This window comes from Peromyscus californicus, unplaced genomic scaffold (assembly GCF_007827085.1).
Source record: "Peromyscus californicus insignis strain IS unplaced genomic scaffold, ASM782708v3 Scaffold_14__1_contigs__length_90479793_seg_2, whole genome shotgun sequence".
NCBI lineage: Eukaryota > Metazoa > Chordata > Mammalia > Rodentia > Cricetidae > Peromyscus > Peromyscus californicus.
This window is the reverse complement of record NW_026294436.1, coordinates 62959049-62982782: the sequence shown is the minus strand read 5'-3', so window position 1 is coordinate 62982782 and position 23734 is coordinate 62959049. Positions and strand designations below refer to the sequence as shown.

The following is a 23734-nucleotide window of genomic DNA, read 5'->3' as shown; positions in this document are numbered from 1 at the left end:
CAGGACAAGGAAGATGTAAAGTACCGGTAAGCCACAAGCCACGTGGCAAGGTATAGATTAATAGAAATGGATTAATTTAAGCTGTAAGAACAGTTAGCAAGAAGCCTGCCATGGCCATACAGTTTGTAACCAATATAAGTCTCTGTGTTTACTTGGTCGGGTCTGAGAGGCTGTGGGACTGACGGGTGTCAGAGATTTGTGGAAAACTCTAGCTACACCTGGGGTCAGAGCTATTAGCATATATTAGCTATTAGCCATAGCGAAGGCCGGGCATTGGTGGTGCACGCCTTTAATCCCAGTACTTGGTAGGCAGAGCTAGGTAGATCTCTGTGTGTTCAAGGATATATCCAGCATTGGAGACACAAGCCTTTAATCTCAATACCAACCATAGAAGACCTGGAGGTCTGTACAGACAGGCAGTGACGAGGCAGTCATGTGGTTGGGTTTATAACCAATGAGAAGGCAGAACAGAAAGTCTTTATAAAGACAGACACACAGGAAGTAGGTCTCTTTCAGAGAGGTAGGACCACCGCGACAGTTAAGGGTAAGGTTTTTAGCTCTTAGCTATTGCTCTGATCTCTTGGCTTTCATCTCTGTATTGGCTCTGTGTTTCTTATTTAATAAGACGGTTAGTTACATCTACACCCCTCTCTAGCTGTCATGGGGTCCTCAGATGCTCCAGGGGCCCTGTAACATGGAGCTGACTCAACAGATATAGAAACACTATAGTGTTTTCTAAAATGCCAGTGCTTAAGTATCAATTCGTGCAGAAACATCACTTTTCCTTCTACTTTAGAGATGAGTCCATTTTCCTGACCTATTTTGCATCTGAGGACACATGGGCATTGGGAAGTAAGTGCCTATCAGAGGGCCTCAATGTGTCAGGTGTTTTGATGGGAACAAGTCTAGACTTCTTTACTCACATCTGCACTGTGAAATCGTAAGGCCATATCTTCTCATTACAGCATTGTTTATTTTCATGCCAAACTCACTGAACTAGAACAACAAAATACAAAGTGAAAATTCATCTCTACCTAGTGGCATAACAATGAGCCAAACAGATGAACCATTTCATGCTTCACAAAAACGCAGGCCAATATCAGTGGTTAAAATGGCTTATAAAGCACAGCTTCGGGTCAACAAACAAGAAATACATATGGATTTTTCAAACTTTTTATAGCAAAAAGTGAGATATTTCAAGTTAGACTCTAAATACCATCTAACATATACATTTTATATAAACCATTCTTCAAAACAACAGAAACATAGAAATATTTTAACCTTGGATTGAATAAAATAATAACAAAAATTGACCAATATTTACCAGAAGTGTTCCCTTTGCATTTGACTTCTAAATATTTACTTACTTACTTATCAAATGCCAGATCCTGCATATAAAATAAGTGCTCTACCACTAAGCTACATCTCTACCCCATAAATAACAAAACTTTAAGCCACTGCCTTTAAAAAATTATTAACTCTAAGTGGGAAAATGGCTCCATGGGTAAAGGTGCTTGTCAGGCCTCAACCTGAGACAATCCCTGGGAAATGAAAGAGAGAAACAACTCTGCAAGTTGTCCTCTGACCTCCATATATGACCCATGCACACACATGTGTGCACACGCATGCACACACACACACACACACACACACACACAAATAAATGTAATGAGTTTACATTTTTATTTATTCTAAAGATTCTATAGGCTGTTTGACAAAAATTAGGAATTCTAGGCTGTTAGTTCTTTTTCTATTACTGAAAGAATTTAAAAAATAGACTGAACTACCCTTTTGTTGAATAACTGTTAATTTTTGAAATCAGGTAGTAGCTAAATCACGTCAGTGAGCAAGGAACCTTCCAACTCTGGATGTCTACAATTTGAAGTCATAAAGCAAAGGCTGAACAGGTGCCTAAGAAGCCACTGGTTTCCCCACTAGTCCTTCTTAGGGCAGGTTCAAGTACAGCAACTGCACTAAATGTTCATCCTCCTTGGCTCCTTCCCACCTAGGGGTAACTGCCCCTCCTGGCCCTAATGGAATTGTTTTATTTATATTTAACTGCCAGGTAGGTGCTTTTAGCTCCTAGGCAGAAGACCAGAGGACATCTGCAAAGAGGAAATTCTCACAGACTTTGGTGCTGGGGACTCCAAAATTACCTAAGGTGAGATTTAAAGTTGACTAGCTCTGCTAGTGCACTAGTGGCACAGGTTTGTGGGGTAACCAATCACTCTCTGACTGGATGGAAGGCCACTCCATGAGATGGAGCCCATTCCAGACAGTGCTTGGGTAGCCAAGAACCTGAGAGTAGATAGGTCAAGGACCTAGGAGAAAACCAACTACTCCTGTTCTTAAAGTAACAAAATAACTCCTAAGGATATTCTGCTGTACTTATAGATCAATGTCTTGTTCAGCCATCACCAGAGAGGCTTTCTCCTGCAGCAGATGGGAACTGACACAGAGACCCACACTGGACAGTGTGCAGAGACTGAAGGACCTCTGAACACTCAGTCCTAAATAGGATGTCTCCATCAATCCTTCCCCTCAGGGCTCAAAGAACTCTGCTGTAAAGGAAACAAAGATTGTAAGAGCCACAGGGATGGAGGACACCAAGAAGACAAGGCCCTCTAAACACAGCAGGACCAACACACATACGAACTGTGGCAGAAAGACCATGGCAGCACACACAGGGCCTGCGTGGGTCTGGGCCAGATGGGGTCCAGTGCTGAGAGGGGAAGTGGACACAATCCCTAGTCCCTAACCCGGACACTATCTCCAATTGATAACCACTCACAAATGAAATATTAGTTTCTCCAGGGAGTCTGGGGAACAGACCACTCTTAAGGCCAGGCCCCATGCCCAACAGTAGAACACAAAACGAATTCAATGGTATCTTTGGACATTCTTTGTCTCAGAATGCTTTGTTAGGATCTTTTCTTTCCTTCTTCCTTCCTTCCTTCCTTTCTTTCTTCCTTCCTCTCTCTCTCTCTCTCTCTCTCTCTCTCTCTCTCTCTCTCTCTCTCTCTCTCTTTCTTCCTTCCTTCCTTCCTTGTTTTGTTTTTGTTTTTAAAGACAAGGTTTGTCTATGTAGCTCTGGCTGTCCTGGAACTCACTTTGTAGACCAGGCTGGCCTCAAACTTAGAGGTTCGCCTGCTTCTGCCCGCCCCCCAAGTGCTGGGATTAAAGGCTTACACCACCACTGCCTGGCTTCTTTCTTTTTTTACCTTACGGATTCTTTGTGTATATATTATGTGTATATATTATGGCCATCAGTTTTGTGTTTTGTGGATTCCTGTGTGTGCTACAGGTATTTCTTGTGCTTTTTCTTTGGCTCTTTTTCTTCTTTTTGTTTGTTTTATCCTATCTTGGTTCATTTGTTTTATCTTATTTAGGTGCCTGTTTTTTAGGTCTCCTGTTTTCTAAGGAAAAAGAGAAAGGGTGTGGATTTCGGGTGGGAGGGGAGTTGGGGAGGGATCTAGGAGGAGTTGGGAGAGGGGAAACCATAATCAGAATATATTGCATGAAAAAAATCTATTTTCAATTTAAAAAAATTGACTAGCTCTGGGCATAGCTAGGGGCTCACTAGTTCATTAGCATTCAAGGAAATCTACTTAACAGATGAACAACCAGAACAGATGCAGAGATCAACATCAAACAGAACTTCAGGGGATAGGGAAGAACACGAATGCTAGTTGCAAAGGAACATTCCAGAACACAACAGGCTACTGGAAACCAGTGACATCAGAAACAGGAAGCTCAGTAAAAACATACAAGAGTAAGTTCAAGAAGTCTCCAGAGAGCAGAAGACAGAGAGGGAGCAGTCTGGAAAGAGGTAATAAGACGGGAAGTGGGGAGACAGAATCAACAATGACTGCAAGGACCTTCTCTGCAGCAGTGGCTGCAAGTCACTGGTTTGAAGGTCACCAGGTCCCTACTACATATGAAAATAGATCCAGACAAACCATTATGAAATCTCAAACTCTAGAGACAAAAGAAAAGCAGTCCTCCAAAAAAGAAATTTTAAATAAGAAGTCACATACAAAGCCAGGCAGTGGTGGCACACACCTTTGGTCCCAGCATTCAGGAGGTAGAGGCAAGAGGATCTCTGTGAGTTTGAGGCCAGCCTGATCTACAAAGTTAAGTTCCAGGACAGCCAAGACTACACAGAGAAACTCTGTCTTCAAAAAAACAGAACAAACAAAAAACCAAAGAAACAAAGTCACTATATAAAAAGGATGGGTCCAGACTATCTGAACAGCATCACCAGAAGGTGTAACAACAAAGAACTCTTGCTTCCAAATTGACTTTTGTCTGTTTTGCAGTACTAAGGATAAAACCTGAAGCATCAGAATACTAGGTGAGTGATTCACACTGAACTACACCCTCAGCCCTTTTTGATTTTAGTTTTTATATTTTTTGAGACCCTAAATTCATTTTGTGATCCATACAACCTTGAACTTGAAATCCTTCTGCATCAGCCTCCTGATTAGCTAGGATTACAGGCCCGTACCACCAAGTCTAACTTAAAACTGTTAATGAAAACCTAAATGTTGATTTCTATTCCCAGCCATAAAAAAAGTCACAAAAATATTACTTCAGGAGGTTATCGAATAGAGGCCAAAAGTGGTAGAAAAGAGAAGTAATATGGGGTATAAAGGGAGAACGAGCAATTCCTGGGAATACCCTAAGGACACTGTGCACCAGATGCAGGGCTAATCACCACACTGAAGGTGTTCCCTAAGGATCTGACTTACTGAGGACCATCAATATTACCAAGCCTTGCCATGATGCCATTGTTTTATCCACGAGCAGGATTCTGGAACAAGCCTGGCCTAGTTCATCACTGACCCATCTTTAACATATGCTGAAGAGCTTCTGCTCATTCCTCCTTGTTTCTATCGCAGCCTTCGGTGGGTCCCTAAGTAGCTGTACTTTAACCTAATCCCAAAATCTAGAAAGTGGCCATCTGAGCTTAGGAATAAAAACTGAGCATGGCTAACTCCTGATCATGTTGTTCTGTACACTCAACACCCAGCTCCCATCAGAGCTCTTCTGTGTGACAGAAACGGTGTCATAGCTACTACGCCACTGCTGTGAGGAGACCCCTTGGCCAAGGTGAACTTCAGAAGGAAGCATTTAACTGGGGATTGTTTAGAGTTTCAGAGTGTTAGTCCATGATCGTCATGGTGGGGAGCACAGTGGCAGGCAGGTGTGCTGCTGAAGCTCTAGCTGAGAGCTCACATCTGATCCCCAAGTTCCAGGCAGAGAGATAAACGGGACCCAGTGGGGGCTTTGAAGAGTCAAAGCTCACCTCCACATTCCATAACACACCTCCTCCTCTAACAAGGCCACACCTCCTAATCCTTCCCAAATAGTCCACCAACTTCAAACCAGACATTCAAATAAATGAGCCAATGGGGGCCGTTCTCACTCAAACCACCACAACTGGCTCCTGTGGAAATGTCCCTCTATTCAACCTCCACTTGTAGCTGGAGTTTTTCTGTGTCCCACTCTCCTCACATCTGTTTCTAAGAAATAACCCAATGATATTCCCAGCCATCATGTCTGAGCCACAGCCACATTTTCCATGGCTTTTCTAGCCACTAAGAATGTAGCACAGTCATCAAAATAAGTCCCATGCCAGCAAGGGGAGCCTCCTCAAATGAGCAAATTAGGACCGAGGGCTTGTCATCAGCCAGAGGGCAAAGGTCCTCTTTCATAATGTTCCTTTTTTCTATCTCTCCTCCTCACGTGTCAAACCTGCACTGTATTCTGACACTCTCCTACCTCCTCTGGCTCTGACAGTCCCCAAGTCTCTTAAATGTCTATGGCTCAGTGTTAGCTTCTTAGAGTGTCCACAGGACCACATGTGTCACCAGAAGTGACACAGGAACACAGGCAGTGAGATGGACTTCTCAGTCAGGCTGGCTCATTGCTTTGTAGGCCAAAATGGTGATGGAGTGCTGTGGAGACAGACTATCTGTTTCTGGAAGTCTAGTGATAAAGGTTTTATGAAAGGTAACTGAGAAGATACAAGAGAAGAGAATCGTCCTTGCAGGGACCTAACCAGAGCAACCCTAACAACAAGAGAAGAACAATGCCTATAAAGCAGAGCAGTAGCTGTAAACTGTACTGAGGCCTGTGGGAAAACAAGAAATGAGAGCTTTGTTAAGCCGTTGCTAGATCTCAAGGCCACATGGCTCTCTGGCAGCCTATAAAGAAGTACTTGTCTCCTACAATGAAAGGCAGGCTCAGTTACACATCAATTAAACAGGAGTGGTACAATTCCATGAAAGAGAGAGTAATAAATATTTTAGGTATTGCTGGATACATAAGATTTTTGATGCAGATTTTTCTTTACGTTTTATGATATTTAAAAATTTTTAAACCATCACTGATGTTCGATCTTCATTGTTTATTTGACTGTGTTAAGATCACCTTTGAAGACTAAGGAGCTATCTCGGCCAATAATAGCTCAGAACCAAATATCAAGAATCATCGTGGAAATCCAGCTGTGGGCATATCTGTCAGAGTGTGTCCAGAAAAGGTTAATTGAAGAAGGAAGACTACCTTAAGTGTGGGCAGCATCCTCCCATAGGTTGGAGTCCTGGGCTGAATCAAAGGGAGAGAGGGAGCTGAGCACCAGAGTTCATCTGTTTCCTAACAGCAGATGCAGTGTGACAACTGTCTCATGTCCCTGCCACATCCAGTCCCTACCAGGACGGACTCAAACTGTGCCAAAGTGCACATCTCTGTCCCTCCTCGGGTTGTTTTTGCAGGTATTTGTCACACCAGTAAGAAAAGTAACATATATGCTATCCTTAGATCAGGCTTCAGGTAACAGGCTGTTGGGGGGAGGGGGGGGACGACACACACATACACTCAAGTGTGACATCCCTGAAATAGAAATGCAACAGTTAAAGACATCAAAAGGTGTTGACATACTTAAGGCCAGAGTCCTGGTTGCAAAGGCCTGGTGTGCTGGATGGAGAAATCAAACCACAGGTTCCTCTAAGGACACTGGCTAGGCAAATCCCCTGGAGGTGCTAGGCTTGCAACCACCCCTTTCTAACACGAGGTGGCAGTGTTGTGCTGCAGCAGACTCTCACCTCAGGCAACAGGCACCCCTCAGGAACTGCCTGCCAATCGCTCCCACAGGGTAGACTGGTAAATGAGGTAAATCCCGGCATAACCCAGCTGGGGAGGCCTTGGGCCTTTTAGGAGAGGAAAGAAAGCATCCTGAAGGACTAGCGTGACTAGGAGGCGAGCCTTGTGGCGATCAGAGGACTAAAACACAAGATGGGAAAGCAAGACTGCTCAGGTACTTCCCATGACACAGGGCCCACACCCTTCATCCCCTAACCTCACCCCCACCCCCCCCCACCCCCGCCAGGAGGTAAGGAGGACTTGCTGCCAGGGTGGCTCTTGGGGGCCTGGAATAAATAAATGATAACTAAACAGCAAGTGAAACAGAAAGGCCAGTTTTCGCCTTCGCATGGACTGACTGGAGCAGATACAGTGTTCATGAGCCAGAAACCCCACCAGAGGATGATGTTCCATGGAAGATGGCGGAAGGAGCAATTCGTGGCTCACTGAGGGCATCGGGGACATGCTGCTGAACACAGCCTAAGCAGCACCGGGCCCAAGATGGTCAGACCTGGGGTCACTGGGTCACTGGGTCACTGGGTCCACAAACCTGGGCTGGCTAACATCTGGTGGGTAATCTGCCAGTCCCTCTAGCCCGAGGAATGGCAATCATGTAAAGCCGTTTAACCACAGAAGCTATGAGGCCTCACAGCACTGACTACTAAGGCTAAACAGAGAACCAAGGTGTGCGAGCGACTCTGGCCATCAACTTGACTACATCTGGAATTAACCAAAACCCAAATGGCTGGGCACACCTGTGTGAAGGATTTTTTCTTAATTAAATCATTTGAAGTGGGAAAATACACTTCTAATCCAATCTTTGCAGTAGGAAGATATAACACTTGAGTCCAGATCTTTGGAGTTGGGAAGATCCACCTTTAATCTGGACCACATGTTCCACTAGCAGCCTATATAAAGGACAAGGAAGAAGGAAGTGCGCTCTCTCTCTCTCTCTCTCTCTCTCTCTCTCTCTCTCTCTCTCTCTCCCTGCTTGCTTGCTCTCGACCTCAACAGCAAGTCCATTCCCTCACTGGCATTAGAACCCACTTCTTCAGGATTCTGGCACATACTGAAGACCAGCTGAGCCATCCAGACTCATGGCCTGACAACTACTGGATTCTTGACCTTCCGTTCATAGGCAGACGTTGGTTGGATTAGCTAGACCTGTCAGTCATTCTAATAAATCCCCTTTCTATACACAGAGAGAGATTCATTCTACAAATTCTGTTACTCTAGAGAGCCCTGGCTAGTACACAAGGAGATCCCAAGATATGTTCTCGGGAGCACAGTACATTAATAGCAAACAAAGGAGTCCACAGGGACACCGCTTACCATCCACAGCAGGCAAGTGTGCGGGAGCAGGGGGCTGAAGATGTCCCCCCAATAAAAAGGCACAATCCTAGCTTAGTTCTGAAACCTAAATCAAACCCTATCAACATGGGTCTTTTTCTTTTTCTTTTTTTATTTTTTGAGACATCTTTTAGCTTTCCTGTGTAATAGAATTCTCTTTAATTCTAAGAATGTTTGAATTTCAAAGGACATAGACCTTTAAATAGTCTTTCTCTCCTCCCAGCTCCCACGCACTGAAGCTCCTAGATAGCTCTGACTTAGTGTCAAAGGCAGGGCTGCTGGGTAGCCTGCGTGCAGGAAGATTTGCACTAGCCTTTCCTTCTCACAGCTGCTGGCTTTCATAACACCCTGTCCAGACAGGATCACTTGGAGCAAGTTGCTACTTTTAGAATATTAAACAGATGAATCAATGTTGAGGAATTTAAAAACTGATCTATTTCAAGAGATTTCTGATCTTCAGGAAGCAAAGAGCTGAGAATTTAAAGTTCTGTTAGAGATGTCTCTGTCCTAAAATTCAAGCACATGATAGCTAGAGAATTCAATTTCCAGATAAAAGATTCCCAATTTTTACAGAATAATTATGTGTGTATGTGTATATGTGTGTGTGGGGGGGGTATGCAGAGGTCAGAGAACAGCTGTGGGAGTCAGTTTGCGTCTTCCATCATGTGGGGTTCCAGGAAGGAAACTGAGGCCGTCAAGCACAGCAGCAAGGTCCCTTACCTGTTCAGCCATCTGCCAGGCCAGAATGATTTTAAAGTGCACATACATATAAATACATTTCAATTGTTTGCTCTCGGAAGTTATTATAAAACATTTAACAATATGATATTTACCCTTAGGCACTAACTGTTGTGGATTTTCAATGTCTTAAATGTATTTGATAAGTATAAATATGTGTGTTTTATTCTCATTTATCTGGTAAAATTCAAGAAGGGTAGTCAAAGCTGTTGTAACTCTATTGCTAGAACTTAGCTGGAATAAATTGTGTTGGCACACCAATAAATTTTTACAGAACTTATATAGGTTGGTGACCCAATTGAACCATAACTATTATATATAATTTTTTCAATCATATTTATAATGGTTGTGGTCTGATTGAGGTCAATGGGCATGTGGTGCATGTCTCTAATGCCAGCCAGCACTAAGGAGGCAGAGGCAAACTGATTTCTGTGAGTTCAGGCCATCCAGAGCTACACAGTGAAACTGTTTCCAAAAAAGAAGGAAAGCCAGCGAGCAGTTACAGATAATACATAAATAAGTGGGGTTCTGTGGTTTTTGGATGATCCAGGCAGGGTTTTTTCAGATTCCTAATGTATATTAAAACACATGCAAACCATTTTCCTTCCTGATCTTCAGTTCTTAGTCCTGTTCTGTTTACTGAACACACACTGATTCTCTTTTGTTTTGGTTTTGTTTTTCTAGAGACAGGGTTTCTGTGTAGCCCTGGCTGTCCTGAAACTCACTCTGTAGACCAGGCTGGCCTTGAACTCAGAGATCTGTCTGCCTCTGTCTCCAAGTGCAGGTATTAAAGGCGTGTGCTACACATGCCTGATTCTTATTTCACCACAAATTCATTTCCCAATCCCTACCTTCCCTACAGTGCCTCTTTGCCTTTCCCTGCACCAGTTCCAGCTTTGTGAATAAATGTTTTGAAGCAGACATCAGGAACATCTTTGGGGGAGGAGGGAGTGTGTGGGTGCCAGCTCCCACATTTATTTGCCCCAGGGACTCTTGAGGAGTGAGGGATAAGAGATTTAGTTAGAAATATAGAGGGGAGAGAAATAGATAGAAACACAGGATAGCCTTGGGTGGGCCTGGATCCTTATCCACTGACCCAGAACTTTATTCAAAAGGGCTTTTCATAACAACGCCAAGAGGAGGGGCAAAAGACCTCCCCCTTGCTAGATATAGCCAAGTGTAGGACCTTCCAAACACCTGGTACCCAGGCCTATGGCCCAATCATCCTCTTTTTTTTTTTTTTTTGGTTTTTCGAGACAGGGTTTCTCTGTGTAGCTTTGCGCCTTTCCTGGAACTCACTTGGTAGTCCAGGCTGGCCTCGAACTCACAGAGATCCTCCTGGCTCTGCCTCCCGAGTGCTGGGATTAAAGGCGTGCGCCACCACCGCCCGGCCCAATCATCCTCTTATGCAGTCCTGCTGGGTAAAGCCACTAGGAAACTTAGGTGGGCTCTAACAGATGGGTTCACAGGAAAAACAAGCCCTTTTCCTAATAATAACTTTTGAGATTCCAAAGCAGAAAAACAATGTATTCTTACAACTTAGAATAGCTTACTAAATATTTCAAAATAGCAATGAAAAACTGATGCTGCTGCTATGGTTTGTGTCTGAATATCCCTATGGACTCATTTTTCAACACGTGTTCCCTAACTGGCACCATACTGGGGAGCCCTGGAACCTTTAGAGAATGAAGTCTAGTAGCAGCAGGTAGCTGGAATGGGCCTTTGAAGGTTACACACACCCCTGCTTCCAGCTTCCCTGGTACACCATGAACCGAGAGGCTCCACCATGCCTTTCCAGCCACGATGGACTGAAGCCCTATAAAACGCTGGTTCTCAACCTGTGGGTCATGACCCTTTGGGCAAACCTCTATCTCCATAAATATTTACATTGTGATTCATAACAGTAGCAAAATTAGTTATGAAGTAGCAATGAAAATAATTTTATGGTTGGGGGTCACCACACCATGAGGAACTGTATTGAAGGGTCACAGCATTAGGAAGGCTGAGAACCACTGCTCTAAAACCATGCCCCCAAACAAGTCTTTGCTCCCTCAAGTTGTCTTTGTCGGGTATTGTGATCACAGCAATGTGAAAACAACCAAGAGCTGCCAAGGTGCTGATACTGCAGCAACAGTTATCCATCTGACTTGAAACTGCTTGACTTTCACAGTGTTTTTCCATTGAAAACTGGCTTGTAATATATTACTGAATGTATCTTGGAGGAAAACTCTGATGTAGCCATTATTATGGAGAAATTGATATTCAACAGAAATTAACGAGCTTGCCCTGTCCTAGAATTGCTATGCCTTCCTAGTGAGAAATCACTTCACACACTTAGAGACTGATAAAGGAAAAAACTCTTTAATGTAGCACGCATCCAGCTCTAGCTAATGCTCAAAGAGGAGCTGGCCTTGAATAGAAGATTTTGGAACTTATACACACCACAGGCTTATGCATCTCACAGATGCTGTCACCCTTAAACCTCTTTCAGGTCCCAGCCCCAGGATCCACTTTGAACAATTTAAACAGACTGCAAGTCTGGCCACTTGGACAGATGGGGATTTACACAGCAAAGATATTGCCAGAATTTTTTCTTAGTATTTCCTAAGTATACCAGTGTTGTTCTTTACAAAGTTGCTACCCAGGTCCATTTAGTCCACCCAGCAGAACTGTGCTTTTCCTGATGAGAGCATAGAGACTTAATGACAGGGTGGTTATAATCCTGCTCTACCTCCTTGAACTGCCCTTTAGAGGTATGTTCTTTGATATGGGATGAGCCTAATGGCTGGTTGTAAGTTTCCTAATTGGAGGTCAATCTTAGTAAATAACATTGGCAGAAACTTTCTTAGCATCCCTAAATTTCAACTGTGGTACAAATTTTTCCTTCCTAAAGTTTCTGACAAGTCTGGTGAGCGCATTCCTTATCTCCCAGTCATATGGGAAGCAGCACTCCTTTGGCTAAATTCCACTTGGTGTGACTTACTATTCCCTAATCTTGATTACTAGTAAATCCTCTGTAGCATCAGTTTTACTACTTCAAGTTTCTCCTGCATCAGTCTGAAATCCCAAATTCCTTCTTTTTAACATATCGTAGAATATTGTGGAATAATCCTTTTGTACACTGTGAAGATGTGTCTTTGTCAAGGTGCCTTCTGATTGGCTTAATAAAGACCTGAATGGCCAATAGCTAGGCAGGAAGAAGGCAGGCAGAACTTCCTGGCAGAGAGAAAGAAGAGGAGATGAATCTAGGCATGGCAGAGACGCCAGAGGACACACAGAGGAAATAGAAGATACAAGATGGAAGAGAGGTAAAAGCCACGAGGCAAAACAGATTAAAATAAATAACTTCAGTGCTAAGAGCTGGTGGAACAAGCCTAAGCTATAGGCCAACCTTTCATAATTAATAACAGTCCATGTTATTTTTTTGTGAGCTGGAAGCCCAAAGAAAACTCTGTCTACAGTAGAATAAACAAGGACTCCACTAGTACAAGGAGTAAGGAGATGGGTCAAATGCTCCTCTGCTTTTCTCTCATCCCTTGTTAATCCTCGAACCAAACCCCCAAGGCAAAGAAGAACAACTCTGTGGCCCAGCCCAGGCAGCTTCTTCCCTTTAAAGTCTCTCTTTGTTAAACTAAAACCTTCACTTAACCTTCAATCAGAGATCTTTCTGGAAAGCAAAATGGAGTATGAGGCTCCCGGGGCATGGGCTGCTTTCTTTCTCTCAGCCTCAGCTTACACTGCAAACAGTGATTACAAGTGACTTTTGTTTTGGATTCAGCTCCTACACTAGGTCCCAAAGAATAGATTTAAAACCAAAATGGAGTCGCCCATGATAAAGCCAAACACTGCCAAACAGAATTCCCTAGGAAAGCCAGTTTCAATGGGCATGATAATAAAGTCCTTCTGTTTTACTCTTTGGGGGAAAAAAAAAAGTTGCCTGGAGTAATTTGATGTTAACTTGTGAATGATTCTCCCATTGTTCTGTCTCCCTGCCTTATAAGGAAAGTAACTCCAAAACAGCCAATCAGATCTTTGTCCCTTGTTCCCTAGGGGGTGAGGAAAGCAGGAACACCAGTCTCCTCTGGTCAGCAATGTTTACTCATTTCAAGGAATCTATTACCACAGAAGAAAGCCAATCAAGGTCTTTTAACTAATAATGGTTAACTTTTTGTTATTATGAATAGTAATTTTTAGAATTCTAGACTGGTTAATGTTCTCTATTTTAGTCTATTTATTACTGTATGTGTTCTGAAACTTAATTCTATTTCCTTAAATAAATAAAATTGCAGTCTCTCTGCCTCCCCTGTAAACCAACATTATTATTAAGTATATCTGCTATTGGTCTCTGCCTCCCCTGTAAACCAACATTATTATTAAGTATATCTGCTATTGGTCTCTCTCCAAGTGGGCAGACTTCCTTGTCTTCACTGGCCTATCTTCAACTAATTTAAAAACTATATGTCAACAGCTGCCATTTCTTCAAGACTATATCAAAATGCTTTCAAGTCCCACTGGCTGACTTACATGCACGGCTGTCCTAACACTCTCAAAGAGCACCCTCAGTAGTTTAGGGAATTTTGAGTTTTGTGGAAGATTTTTTTTTTTTAATTACAAGGAATTCTAGACTCAGCTGAGTGACACTTCCTCAGCCACTTACTTACCTCTGCAATGAAATCATGTAGCTCTCCTTCAGTAGGACAGCATCCCAGTGACCTGATAATTGTCCCAATCTCTCTAGAGTAAAAAAAAAAAATGTGAACAGTTTTTGAATATAAGTTCTGGAAAAGGAAGTGTAGTATAAATTATCAAATAATTACCTAAATTATTTCGGATCACAAGTAATATAGCATGTCACCTTGCTCAAGTATTGGCTCACAATTGTATGAGAAACTTTCTGGGAAAAGTAAAAGGCACACAAGTGAACCAGGACAGACCAACGATTTCACTGACTAGCAAATGCAAGCCCTGACTAGTTCAAAATCTCAAAGCTCCAGAGAAGGGATCAGGATGAGATGGCAGGAGGAAGAAGGGATGTCAGTCACCTTAACTAGTGGAGAAGGAAAGAGAATATCTGTTAAACCTTCAGTATGTGAATATGCGCCTAACACAATCTAACTCTAGCCTCAGAAGTTCTGCCTGGGGGCTAGCGACAGGACTAAGTAGAGACAGGCTGGGTTGAATTTGACTCCACTCTGCTTGCTGTACTCCTGCCTCTTTCAGTTGAATCCCATCCTCTTATCTTGAAAAAGCAAATGCTTGCAAAGCTATCTGTAGAAATAGTTGGCCATATTTGCTAAAGTAAGAATGTCCCAATGGCCACCTGCAACATCTGCTTCTCTAAACACACTTAAACTGCAACAGAAACATCCCTTCGGTGGTCATGAGCCCCAGAGACCACTCTCATATGGTCAATGCAGATAGGAATCCTCACACTGTTGCTCAAACTACATAAGTTGTAAGAAACTGCAGGAAGGAACCAGACTTTGCAAAACACTAGCCTTGGTCCATGCCTACTAGACTTGAATAAAGCTTTGTTCTCCAACTCTCTGTGTGCTGCTTGGTTTGAGAGCTGGATTTCCATAACACTAGAGCCTCCACATCTGTATAATGAGGATGCTGTTATCTACCCCAGAGGTTTGCCATAGAGGCTCCATTACTGGCGAAGAATTTAAAAGCATGGTCTTCAGCACCAAACTACATAGGGTCAAATCACAACTCCATAACTGGCTGGACTGGACAAGTTTTCCCTCCCTAAATACACCTAAAGGCAAAACAGCCAGTGCCTTCCTCCAAACACATAAACGGATCTGGGGACACAGGGAGAGTCAAATACTAATGTAATCTAAAACTCAGCTGAGGACAATATAGTCACTCAGTATTAGTTACTCTCTCCCTCCTTCCCCATAACAATGAGATTCAATCCAACAAATAATCTAAGAAAAGAATACATCCAACTCTATACTCTCTGCAAATAATGATGGGATTTGAAGTAGATTATTATACATTTCCATTAAAATTTAAGTCATATTTGAATGTTAATTAAATCTCACATACATTCACTCAACACTTTAATTCCTTACCATTCTGGATAATTTTAGAAGAATTTTATTTGCTGTGAATTTTACTGAGGAAAACCACTATCACTTTAAGTAAGACTGATTCAATTCTTTGCTTAGAGGCTGCGGTGAGTGCTGACCAGCAGCAGAGAGACAGGGAGACAGGGAGAGTGTGCTGCTCACACTTCCTCATGTCAAGTGATCGCCACCACACCACACAAGGTGTGCCTCTTGGTTCTTGTCAACTTGACCCAAACTGGAGTTATCCAGAGAGAGGGAGCCTCAAGTGAGGAGCTGCCTCCTTCAGAGTCTGGGTGTTGTGTGGTATTGGTAATGGTCAGGAAAAAAGCTCAACAAAGGAAATTAGATTAGGGATCTCGTTCTGAAAAGAAAAACAGGGGTTATAGAAGTGATGGGATAAAGGGCAGATTATTTAATCTACTTTTAAACTAAAAAAAGCAACTATGAGTCTTAAATATTTTACATTGGTATGGATTTTTGTATATTGATACAAATCTAAAGTTAATTTTCTTTTTTTTTTAAGATTTATTTATTATGTATACAGCATATATGACTTCTGGCCAGAAGAGGGCACCAGATCTCATTACAGATGGTTGTGAGCCACCATGTGGTTGCTGGGAATTGAACTCAGGACCTCTGGAAGAGTAGTCAGTGCTCTTAACCTCTGAGCCATCTCTCCAGCCCCAACAAATCTAAAGTTAATTTTCTTATACTGTATGTATGTTTCTACTCTTGTTTGGGGTATCATGTTTATGCAGCTCATTTAAAAATGTAATGTATAATTAAGAAATACAGATTAATAGTCATCTATAATAGTGAAACTTATAGTCATGTTAGGTATGTTTTCAAGGTCATACACAGATATATTTAGATAGATAGATGGTCTTCAAACACTTCAAAGACCTACAGAATATGGCATGTTTAATAACCTAAGGCTTTTCATGACAGTGAGACACACCTGTTCCTGACAGCACCAATTTACTTCAAAAGAAGATAATGGGCATCGAAGAACCTCCGTATGGAGTTTGCTTTCTTTATGGTAAAAAGCTAGCCATTTGAGCAAAGAAACCATCCTGTGACTCAAAGCAAACTTTATTTTCAGAATGCAATCAAAATATCACACACCATCTGTGGGCATGTCTATGGGTCATTTTCTCGACTAACAACTAGTGTGGGAGGGCCCAGGCCGCTGTGACTGGTGCTAACCCTGGACAGGTGGTCCTGGGTCATACAAGCAAACAAGCAGAGTAGACTTTGGAGAGCAAGCCAGTAAGCACTGTTCCTCTACAGTTCTGCTTCAGTTCCTGCCTCCAGATTCCGACCTGGGTTCCAGCCCTGGCTTCCCTCCATGATGGACTTGACACCCAAGTACACACCAAATAACCCTCTCTCCCCACGCTGGTTTTAGTCATGGTCTCTACTACATCAACTGAAATCAAACTAATACAGATTCTTCCTGTGAGTACATTTACCCTTCCTTTGTTCTCTCTCATTTCAACCCTCTGTACTGTGGTGGTTTTTTGTTTTGTTTGTTTGTTTGTTTTGCCATGGGGTTATCTAGGCAGATCTGAACATGACGGCCACTAGAAATACTTTGTAAGATTATACTTTCTCTTATGAAGCCTCCAGCAGTATCTCACGAAATCAGGTAACATCAATATAATAAACATGCCACTGAAACTACAGATTAGCAGCTAACTGAGTACACACGAGAACAAATATTTCATAAGGCAAGGATAACACTTAAGTCTTGACGAGTGTTCAGACTGTCCCTCCACAACCCGACTGGGGTCTCCGGTTACAATGAGAACTGCTGAAACTCCAGCACGGAGGACGAACAGTTAGAGCCATGCTAACTCACACCACAAAAGGACAGCAGGAAGTAGGGAGACAAAAGCCTGATGGCTCTCCATAGGCAATGTGAAGAAATTTGAGGCTCCTATTGTCCAATACCACAGTCACTGTATCTGGCTCTTAAATATTTGAAATGTAGCAGAGAATAAATACACACAGATTTCAAAATCAGTGTAAAGAGAATATAAAATATCTCACTTGTATTTAATATTAACCATAAGTTCAAGATATGTTAAATACTGGAATAGTTTAGACATACATGTGTAGTATATTACTGAAATTAACTTTAGGGGGCTGGAGACATGGCTCAGTGGTTAAGGACTCACACTGCTCTTACAGAGGACCTGAGCTCAGTTCCCAGCAGACGCACTTTGTGGATCACAAATGGCGAGACCTCCCACTCCAGGGATCTAACACAGGGCCCTTACACTTACATGTATACAACTCCCTACACACAAAGACATGCGAATAACACACATTATATACAGCAAATCTTTAAAACTGGTTTTACTTACTTCAATGCGGCCAGTTACACACCGTATTTATGTATTAAAATACCACACTGGGGCTGGAGAGATGGCTCAGAGGTTAAGAGCACTCACTGACTGCTCTTCCAGAGGTCCTGAGTTCAATTCCCAGCAGCCATATGGTGGCTCACAACCATCTATAATGAGATCTGATGCCCTCTTCTGGTGTGCAGACATACATGCAAAGAGAACATTGTATACATAATAAATGAATCTTAAAAAAAAAAAAAAATACCACACTGGGTCCCGTAAATGAGTACATCTGTGCATTTTTAAAACTGCTTTTGTTTTTATTTTTGAAACAAGTCTCACGACAGCATTGCTCAGGCTGGTCCCAGATTCCTAAGATTCTGTCTCGAAGAAGAAGAAGAAGAAAGAATAAGGAAGAAGACAACAATGATGAAGACCACAAGAATGATGAAGATGAAGAAGTAGAAGGAGGAGGAGGAAGGAAGAAAGGCGGGAAAGGAGAGAAGGGAGGGGAGGGGAGGGGAGGGGAGGAAATAACAAAGAAACAAGTCTAGGACATAAGGAAACAAAGAGCTCATATTGAGTTTCCAGCATGAATATTCTTGCTGGTTATGTCAGGAATGCAAGATTCTGGCCTTTTCTTAGAGATGCACTTACAGTGGGCAACCTCGGGGGATGAGGTGGTCCTTCCTCCAGGACAAACAACAGGCTTGTCCACTGCTGGCCATAAGAGCAGAATGCTCCCCAAGGCAATTCTGCTCTTCTGTGATGGCCCTAGCTGCTGTAAGGCAGTCACTAGATTGGGTGCTATAGAACCCAATAGGGTAAGAGTGACTGACACTACAAGTCACTGCTCACGATGTCTGTAATGTAATGAAGGCCTTTGTCACTGACCAAGGAATCTCATGCCACCATCCATGAAACAAGAACAGGCTAACCTCTGAGTTTACAACTAGGGGAAAGTCAACCAGAGAGATGAAACTTTCCGAGCATTAAGTTACAAGATCTGAGCTGGAGACGGACATCAGGTATGGGAGCCAAAGGGCTCCTCTAAGAAGAGTGCCCCAGGGGCTGAAGAGATGGAGCAGTGGTTAGAGCATCTGCTGTTCTTCCAGAGGACCTAAGTTCAGTTCCCAGAACCCATAACAGGCAGCTCACAACCATCTATAACTGCAGATCCAGGATATATGAGACCCCTGGCCTCCTCTGAGAGCATCTGCACTCATGTGTACACACCCACATGCAGACACAAACATCCACACATTATAGTTAAAAATAACAAAAAATAAATAAATCTTAAAAAAAAAAAAAAAGTATACTGGCTAAGCAGGGCACCCACTGAGGGAGAATGCCGAGAAGTTCTCCCCTCAAGAAATGATCTGAGGCACAGAAACCTTTATGGGAAGAGAGAGGACCTGGGGGTGAGCAGACATCCAGGGGAGGGTGATGAGGAGGAGCTAAGGAAAACAAAGGGAAAGTGCCAGCTGTCTTTGGTGTCAAGGTGCTAGCGGAAGGAAGAGGTGGAGAGTTCCACAGACAGTTCTCAGAGACTGTGGAACTCTCCCTAGGAGCTGGGAAAGCAGGAGACAAGCAATGATTCTGACAATGGGTGTGTCTGCTGAAAGTAAGGAGAAGTTAGATGGCAAAGGATGGAGGGCAACAGACCTAAGAAGTGAAGAGGAAGACGCTTCCAAGATTGATGCAGGGAAAGAGGGCTCCAGAGAAGATGCATTGGTGAAGCACAGTGCTTATTTATATTTGGGAGAGAGGGCACACAGGGAAGCCAGGGCCTTGTGTATGCTAAAGATACCCTACTTCTGATCTCCACCTGACCCTGTCTGTTTAGGTGGGACATACGTGCAAATCCCAAGTACTGTTATGTCCTACACTGTCATTACAGGATGATCCCCATATGAATCTGTGTTTATCCCTCCTTAAAAATGCCAGCTTTGGGGTTGGGGATTTAGCTCAGTGGTAGAGTGCTTGCCTAGCAAGCGCAAGGCCCTGGGTTTGGTCCTCAGCTCCACGAAAAAAAAAAAAAGCCAGCTTTGTGTTATTTAGAAACTTACATACAAGAAACAAAAGACCTCTTGATGTGCTCTGATTTTCCTGTTATTTTGAAGAACACTGCAATGATCTATCTGGATAAGAGCCCATCAGCTTCGGAACTATTGCTCCTCTCTGGACGGTGGGCTGGCATCTCCTCCGCCTCTCTTTGCATGTAATGGCACACAGGTAAAGCCATGGAATATGTGGTGACATATAGATAAATAGAAATGGGCTGAGTTTAGTTGTAAGAGCTAGCTAGCAAAAAAATTGAGCCATAGGCCATGGCCATACAGTTCATAGATGGAAAATGTCTCCAAATAATCTTTGAAAGTCATTAAGAGTCCGTAATCAATCTCTCCTAATTTGCACCTTTTGGTGTCTAATTTTTTGTAGACCTATTTTATATCCTAAATAATTAATAGAATCTCCTCTTTGTATCTTTTTCAGGAGCAATTTGTAATTCCCAACAAGGTAAAATTTTCTTTACTTCCTCAAACGTTCTTTCTAAAGTATCTGCATTTGAATCAGTTAGTGAAATATCGTCCATTACAGGAAATTGTTTACATATTACTTCCAATGGCTATCATACAAAATATTGACACAGGGTTGGGCTATTTAACATTCCTTGTGGGAGAACCCTACATTGATGTCTCTTAATCGAATGAGAATTATTATAAGTAGGCACCGTGAAGGCAAATCTTTCTCTGTCTTTTTCTTGTAAGGGTACTGAGAAGAAATAGTCTTTTAAATTGATAACTATAATAGACCATCCTTTAGGTAACAGGATAGGCAAAGGAATTCCAGACTGTAGAGAGTCCATTGGCTAAATTACTTTGTTAATTGCTCTAAGGTCTGTTACCATTCTCCATTTACCAGATTTCTTTTTAATAACAAATACAGGAGAATTCCAAGGGCTGGTTGATTCTTCAATATGCTGAGCATTTAACTGCTCTTGTACCAACTCTTCTAAAGCTTGCAGTTTCTCTGTTGTTAAATGCCATTGCTGAACCCATACAGGCTTGTCTGTTAACCATTTTTTAAAGGTAGAGCTGTTGGTGTCTTTGAAAGATCAGCAGCTGCTGTGCCCTGTTCTTGTACAATCTGGATGGTTGGTGACTGTTCTTTACAATACCTCCTAATATTTCGCTCAGAAACGTGTTAGTTTATGGTTTGTTTCTGAGGCCTGGCTAGCTCAGCCTGTAGAGCATGGGACTCTTAATCCAAGGGTCATGGGTTCGAGCCCCACATTGGGTACCAAATGTAGTTGGAAGCTTTCCTGTATCCTACCTGGTCCTGCAGCCACTTAGACCCAAATAAACACACAGAGGCTTATATTAATTACAAACTGTATGGCCATGGCCTATGGCTCAATTTTCTTGCTAGCTAGCTCTTATAACTAAACTCAGCCCATTTCTATTAATCTATATGTCGCCATGTGTTTTATGGCTTTACCTGTGGGCCATTACACATTATAGATAAAGGGAGGACTCCACAAAGTTGTTCTTTGGGCTGGAGAGATGGCTTAGCAGTTAAGAGCACTGACTGCTCTTCTAGAGGACCCAGGTTCAATTCCCTGCACCTACATGGCAGCTTACAACTGTCTGTAACTCCAGTTCCAGGGGACCTGACACCATGGCAAAACATGAATGCACATAAAATAAAAATAAATAAAAATTTTTAAAAAGTTGTCCTTTGGCCCCACACATGTATCATGGCTTACATAAACACAAGTCACTGGAGGTGTGCCTTTGAAGAGACTGTTGAGACCTTTGCCCCTCCTGTCACTCCTGTCTCCATGACATGAACAGACCATCTTCATCTCCCCTTCCTGCCAAGATGCTCTGCCTGGCACTGCCTTGCCACAGGTGAAGAGCAATGGGACAACTATGGGCTAAAGCCTCAGAAACCATGACACAAAAGACACCCTTCAGGCCAATGAAGGGCACACTCAGTGGGTAAAAGTGCTTGCCGAACAACCTGGCAGACTGAGCTCATTCCCCCAAACCCACACTGGAAGGAGGAAAAGCAACTCCCAAAGTGTGACCCCTCACCTCCATGTACATGTAAACACAGACTAATAATATTTTTTAAAAAATTTAAATAATCATTCCCTCTTTTTAATTTGGTTAACTCACATGTCTTGTTATAGTGATAAAAAATAGACTAAAAAAAACCACATACATGTACATAAAGCCAAGCATGGTGGCAGAGGCAGGAGGATCTCTTTGAGCTTGAGACCAGCCTGGTCTACATCGTGAGTTCCAGGACAGCCAGGGACTATGCAGAAAGACTTTGTGTCAAAAACAACAACAACAACAACAACAACAACAACAAAATAAATAAATAAATAAATAAATAAATAAATAAATAAATAAATAAATAAAATAAACAACCCTATCATTATCTAAGACAATACTATGACAATCTGTACTTTCAGGCAAAAATTACAACATCTACAACCAGTTCTCCAACAGTCAGCAAAAGGATGAGCATAATGAAATAGGTAAATGGCATATCCAAATGAAAGCACACAGTTCAACATACCTGCGTGGTTTTTTTCTTTTTCTTTCTTTCTTTTTCTTTTTCTTTTTTTTTTTTTTTTTTTTTGGTTTTTCAAGACAGAGTTTCTCTGTGTAGCTTTGGAGCCTGTACTCACTTTGTAGACCAGGCTGGCCTCAAAATCACAGAGATCCGCCTGCCTCTGCCTCCCAGTGCTGGGATTAAAGGCGTGTGCCACTACCACCCGGCACCTGCGTAATTTATGTTTGACCTTTTTTAATTAAAAGACTTTAATTTAAAAAAAGCACACGGGCCGGGCGGTGGTGGCGCACGCCTTTAATCCCAGCACTCGGGAGGCAGAGCCAGGTGGATCTCTGTGAGTTCGAGGCCAGCCTGGGCTACCAAGTGAGTTCCAGGAAAGGCGCAAAAGCTACACAGAGAAACCCTGTCTCGAAAAAACCAAAAAAAAAAAAAAAAAAAAAAAAAAGCACACATGATTCTTAGAAATCAAAACCAAATTAACAACAAATGAAAGCAGAACTCTTACCTCACACATAAAACAGTTTTCTCTTTTGTGTTATATAAACTGTATTACTTTGGCTTGAAAATCTGATTGTTTCAATTCATTCAATTATTCACTCAATTATCTATTTAATATATAATGAATATGTTAATTAAAACATTCCTACATTGTACCTCAGATGTGAAAACTTGGAAGCGCTGGATGGATCTACAATAGTGTTTCATCAAGTGAAAGTGAACATGAGGCTGGACACGAGGCTGTTTGTTACTCCCTGAAGAGAGCAGAAAAGTATATGGGAAGGATGGAGTCATTTGTTTTTCTTCCTCTAGACACACCAATGAAGGCAACAATGTGAACTCCTGCCTCTACTATGGTGAGAGCTGGGTGGAGCACTGGGCTTGTATCATGAGAAGCAGGAGGGTCTGGCTCTCTGAAGATGAGTAGCACTTCCCTGCTACATGGCAGATGGACATATGGCCTGAGAAAGCAGCTCATGAGGAGCTGTGGCAATCCAGGGAAGACAATGCTGAGGAGACGATAGAAGGGAAAATGAGGAAGGGACAGGAAGGGGGCATTTAAATGCCAGTATTTCTAAATATTTCTTTAGATGGTAATGAAGTGAGATGAAGCGATTCCAACAGGTCTCCATGTGTGAGGCCCTGGGTTCAATCCTGAACAGCAGCAGGGATGGAAAGTCCCCCAGGTCTGTTAGGAGGGAGGAAAGGGCAATCACAGCAGACGCCTGCATGACTCAGAGCTTCCCTGGTTTTCCGTGGCCTGAATAAAACCCAAGGCTGGAGACACAGAAGAAGACTAAACAATCCTCCATGCCCTTCTCACGAAGCACTGGTGCCAACAACGCGGGAACACAGCAGAAGGGGCCAGGTGGGCACTGCAGAGCTCCAGATGGCTTCTAGATGAGCTGGGACGCTGGCCGCTGTGAGGGAATCAGGCTGCTGACGCTGCAGCCTTAGGAGCAGTGATGCTCCCGGGGGCGGGAGACA

General features: G+C 42.7%; 1 protein-coding gene across 4 annotated transcripts in view; it reads right to left on the bottom strand.

Annotated features, from left to right (window-relative positions):
* The window catches only part of Efcab2 (EF-hand calcium binding domain 2), a 108189-nt gene that overhangs the window by 25320 nt on the left and 59135 nt on the right, over positions 1-23734 (bottom strand). For all 4 annotated transcript variants that reach the window (XM_052737774.1, XM_052737773.1, XM_052737776.1 and 1 more), the window contains exon 3: positions 13893-13965. In XM_052737774.1, coding sequence (XP_052593734.1) covers positions 13893-13965 — 73 coding nt within the window. The remainder of the gene's footprint in view (positions 1-13892; positions 13966-23734) is intronic.